This window comes from Centroberyx gerrardi, chromosome 19 (genome assembly GCF_048128805.1).
Source record: "Centroberyx gerrardi isolate f3 chromosome 19, fCenGer3.hap1.cur.20231027, whole genome shotgun sequence".
Lineage (NCBI taxonomy): Eukaryota > Metazoa > Chordata > Actinopteri > Beryciformes > Berycidae > Centroberyx > Centroberyx gerrardi.
The window spans coordinates 2,426,782-2,431,830 of NC_136015.1; the positions used below are offsets into that span (position 1 = coordinate 2,426,782).

The 5,049-nt window shown below is 41.0% G+C and overlaps 1 protein-coding gene across 1 annotated transcript; it reads left to right on the top strand.

Annotated features, from left to right (window-relative positions):
* The first annotated feature begins 1,629 nt into the window (after positions 1-1,629).
* On the top strand, positions 1,630-4,760 carry c19h6orf47 (chromosome 19 C6orf47 homolog). Its single transcript, XM_071919145.2, has 2 exons — positions 1,630-2,631; positions 3,927-4,760. The coding sequence occupies exon 1, from the start codon at positions 1,696-1,698 to the stop codon at positions 2,629-2,631; it is 936 nt and encodes a 311-aa protein (XP_071775246.1). The 5' UTR covers positions 1,630-1,695; the 3' UTR covers positions 3,927-4,760.
* The last annotated feature ends 289 nt before the right edge of the window (positions 4,761-5,049 follow it).

The following is a 5,049-nucleotide window of genomic DNA, read 5'->3' on the forward strand; positions in this document are numbered from 1 at the left end:
TTGGTGTGTCAATTTGTTATTTTGAAAGACTTGATCAGTTTTGATTGCCATAAAATGCATCATTAACAAAGTAATTGCTGCTTTGTGGTTGTTGTTATAGTATGTCTAGAGCCTGTGAAGTGTCACTTAAGCAGAGTCGGTAATGTAGGCTAAAGATACAACATATTCATGGGGCAAGTCACCTGACAGCATTTTGTCTCCAAACGTCCCAAACCCAGTCTCCTTAGATTCTGTTCAAGTTGAACCCAGGGACTAGGGCTCATGATTGTACCACAAATTGAATATTGACTTTTATAACATGGTAGGCAGACAACCCTGCAAAATTGTCTGGAATACTTTTGGCAGCTGTGTGTATATGGAATCTTGCATTGAATGATAAACGCTGTGAAAAGAATATAGCAGAAAATAAAACTATTGCATTTTCATTTTGACATAATCCTCACATTAATTTGCACTCTGGAAGTCAGTATTACAAAAACTTTAAAACATTGGTCGATCAGGGTTTTATTTTGAAGGCTGGGACCGGTAGTCCTGTTCTTTGTTCAAGCTGACTTCATACTGGTAGTTTGGCAAACGCTTCTGTCGACCTGGCAGACTTTTCCGTACTCGCTAGTAGGCTAGCAGGGCTAGAGGTAAACATTAGTTACCAGCGTTGGCCGGCAGCCAATTGTCAGTTTTTATCCACGTCACTGCGAGGAAACGTGCCGATGTATTAAAACATGGCACACTGAAGTTAAATAATTTTTGGCTGTCGCGTTATTTGGACACTAACAAGCAATGCTAGTACAGATCTTCCAGCCAAACTGCAGTGAAGGTGAGCTTCCATTATCAGACTAACGTATTTTAGAAACTCACAGGAAACAATTGGCCAAATAACTTGCAAGCTCTCATGACCTGAAAAATATTTTTTTTCCTAGCTTGATGTTTGTGAATGTTACCTACGTTACTGGCTAACGTCAGACAGGTAAGGTTAGCTAGCGTCAGTTGCTAATTAGCTGCTAGTGAGGACTTACCTAATGTTATCTGTATAACTCATACTTATGTTATCGTGGAAATTTAAGTCTGATTTCATGCTTAATTGAAAAGGTCTTTCCTTGGCAGGTACGGGGAGTGGAGGAAAACCATTCGGGAAAAGCTGTTCTGATAAAGTTGGACAACCAAAATAGTCAAGCACTAACGTTAGCAAACGTTATTCTAAAACGGGAAACCTGAACCAAGCCAAGCAGTCCATGGTCAACCTAACCAGTTCAGTTGTATCTAGCCAGTGCTAACTGCATATCTGAAATGTTATTGAGTTACTGAAAGCATTGCTGCAGCAACGACCTAACGTTAGCAGCACAAGGGATTGCCAGGTTAATCCAAAGATAGATATGTAGACCAGAAACTTTAGATATTTATGCAATAATTTTATCAAGGGCGTTGATACTAGTGTGGGGGGAGTGGGGGAGGCCTCTCCCTTTGTTTCAGTTGAACTGGTAAAACACACCTACAGGTGTGTCCATGGCCTGAGGAACTCACTTTGCCTTGGCCTCAACCCATGTGAACAACTACTGCTTTTAAACTGAAATCACAGTAGGCTCATGCTTTTTAATAAAACTCACGGAGCTGCACAGTCAACTAAAACAAGGGGAACCTAGAATTGAATGTCTACAGATTTTGTTCACATATAAAGTGAAACAAGTGTAGTGAGAAGACATGACAGCTGTGATAGGCAGAGTATGGGGGTGGGTTCGCCCATGGGGCAGCAGTGCTGTGTCAGAGAATACCACAACGGCAACAACTGAAGGCCAGAAGACCAGCAGCCGGGGCTTTAGAGGGTTGACGTCCTGGGTCTGGGGAGCGTGTAAGAGTCAAAGTGACCAAACCAATCTGGTAGAAGAGTATTGGGAGGCACAGGAGAAACTCCAGCCAATGGAAATTGAAGATCTCGGCGCGGGGAAGCAGGAGACAGAGGCGAAAGCAGAACATGTTCCTAAATGGTGGAATAAGTTTCTTCCAACCTCTTACTTTTTCTGGTCAAGACAACCAGAGTCAAGCGGGCTAAGAGGAAGGAAATATGCTGGTTGGAATCAAAATGCTTGGGACTCTGATAATGAAGGGGAGTTTTCTGACTATGGAACTCCTCCACCATCTCCTACACCTCCTTCCTCTCAGCTCATGTCTCCTTTACGACTCTTTGCGAACAGCTGGAAGGGGGAAATTTTACCAGAGCACTACGAGATCTGCTTCAACTTTCTCCGCCACTTGTTTGACCTGTTTGTGGTCGGCTTCCTGTGGACTGTGTCCCCTCCTACCAAGCTGATCCTGGAGGTTTTGGGGGTCCATGGAGCGCTGAGGCTGTGGTTTCATGGGATGGCCATGTTCTTCGTCTCCACTGTGGGAATGGCAGGGTTGCTTTGGTTGATCCAGGAGTACCTTCCTCAGTTTGCTTTGATCTATGGTATTGTGCAAGCATTGGTGATCTCCGTCAGCGTCAGACAGAGTGTGCTCCTAGGAGAGGAGGAGGAAGAAAAAGAGGAAAATGACGATGAAGTCAAGGAGGGTGAAGGAATGAAAGATAATGGGGAACATAAGGAGAAGCATGTGTCTGCAAAGGACAAGATTAAGCCTGGAGTAAAAGTTGGAATTTAGGTAAGTCTCACTCTTAGTGTTAATGAAATTTTGGTTCACAGGACAGTGCAAACACCAAGAATAAATGAAAGAATGCAGGATAATCATGTTACTGTTTAGAGAGCATGAGAGAGTGGCTTAATATTTGGCTAAATTGCATTTTCTTTTCTGTGAATTTCTAACCCCGATACTGTAAGAACAACGTGTAACATTTGAACTGCTCTCTCAGCTGGCACGCATCCCCATACACATTCAGCCAGCCCGTCTTGGAGCTATTTTAATCTTGCAACCAGAGAAAAAGAACTGTGACATTCTCCAAGTGGTGTGAAACCAACTCGACCCACTGACAGAGAAGACAAGGCTTCTTCTGGGAGACGGATAATTGAATTTATTTGCCTGGAGTCGTGGTGTAAGAGCAGGCGGATATGAATAGGAATTCTTCTCATTCTTTGTTCTCAATCACTTTTTTTCATCTACCACTGTTCCCACTCTCTTTAAAACATTACTTTAAAACAAACAAATATGAGAGAATACTTTGTGAAGTTTGTAAGACTAGAGACAATTGCAACTTAACTTGGCAAACCCTTGGCCAAATTTAGACACACGGTCTTTGATATGACATTTATTTTATTTTAGATTATAGCTGATAAAGTATGATATCACGTCGCTTGACTTCCAGCAGGAAAGTGTTCAACATTTGTGTTAAAAGACTAGAGGTAACTAGGCTTGGTCCCACATTCACGAATATCGCGATATTTCACGAATATTGCAATGTTTTCCGTCTGGCCACGACACCATGAGTTGCTTAGATTACAGTTATGCAAACTTTTAAACTGATAAACCAATAATCTACTAAATAATCATAGTTGTAGTGAAAATTTTGTTCAAGTGGGTTCCCTTTTCCACATTCAGACCATTTTCCTGGAAATGGCAGGAATGAGCAAATTACACCAAATGGCCATTGTTTTTGCTTGAATAATAAGATCAAATTTCTAGGTTATTAATAATAATAATAATAATAATAATACTATGATGATGATGATGATGATGATGATGATTATTATTATCATTATTATTATTATTTGATGTAATTTAGAAGAAATAAAATACAAAAAAGGGGGGGAAAAACAACAACAAAAAAACTCATCGCATATTGCGCTATTTTGGCGGGACAGCATTGCAATATTACATTTTGGATATTGCCCAAGCCTACTGGTAACTGTACCAAAGTGTGTGTGTCCGGAATTGGCCACCGGTAAGAGTGCAGCGGTTTCCAGATAATCTGTTCATTAAGGGTGTTCCTTTTTTCCCCACAGGCGGCTTCACTTGAGAAAAGTTGCTGTGTATTTTGGGAGTCCACCAATGCCAAGAGAATCCCAGTTGGATCAAATCCCCTCCAGATGTTTGACACGTATGCAGTGGGACTACAGAGACTGACTATATTTCACTGCTGGAATGAACTTGCAATGGGACTGAGGCAATGCATTGCACATTCACTACAAACTCATAGAAGTCGTACTTATTTCACTTTATGTTCAACACTATTGCTCTGCCTTTCTTTGGAATCTTTCGTCACTTGACCTTAGTGTTATTATTATACCAGAATTCTGACTTTGATACCAATACTAAGTTTAATATCTAAAAGTAAGATACTACAATACCACGGCAAACGAGAAAATCCATCAAGTAATGTCACAGCCACTTTGGTTTATTTTAACAAGCTGTGTTACCACATTGACTTGGACAGCTTTGGAGCAACTTATTCACAGGGGTTTTAATGTTGGTTGGGTGTTCGTCTTTGTCGGCTCTGGAAGTGAAGTAGTTCCACATTTGGCTCTGGCACCAGTTGGTCAACCAGTTTAGGTGGACTGGGATCCAGTTCAACACATGGTGGACTGTTTGATGCTGTCGTCGTGGTTTCAGCGCTGCAGTCCACTGTCAAGAGCCGGACTGACGCTCTGCCTATTCCAATCCCTATCACTCACATTTTGTGAGCTTGGAATTCTAAGGTTTTTATCTGGGTGGAGTGCGGTTCTGGGATATTTACCATCAGGATTCAAGATTTGACATACCAGCTTGCACAACTATTATGTCATTTAGTCTTTTGAAATATTGAACACCGAAAGGTTGTTTTAAAAATAATGCCACCATACAAGCATAAAGTAACATTCAAAGATCATGAAAACAAGAAAAGTCAGACAAAACCTTTTAATTCCAAGCTCACAATTTGTGAAAGTATTGAACATTTGTAAAAATTCAATATTCTCTGTGGTAACGGCATGGAAGTAGTAGAAATTGCAGAGAGATTCCTCAAATTTGAAAGCTCTGAGAACGTGACAATATTGTTGTCTGTTGACGTATCTGTTCCGATAATTTGAGTATCGACGCAGAATACCAGCACTTTTTGATATGTGTTCTCTGTACAAACTGGTTTTGCCT

Bases quoted from the DNA above. Each gene is read 5' to 3' on its own strand.
- c19h6orf47 (XM_071919145.2), top strand. From the start codon at position 1,696: ATGACAGCTGTGATAGGCAGAGTATGGGGGTGGGTTCGCCCATGGGGC.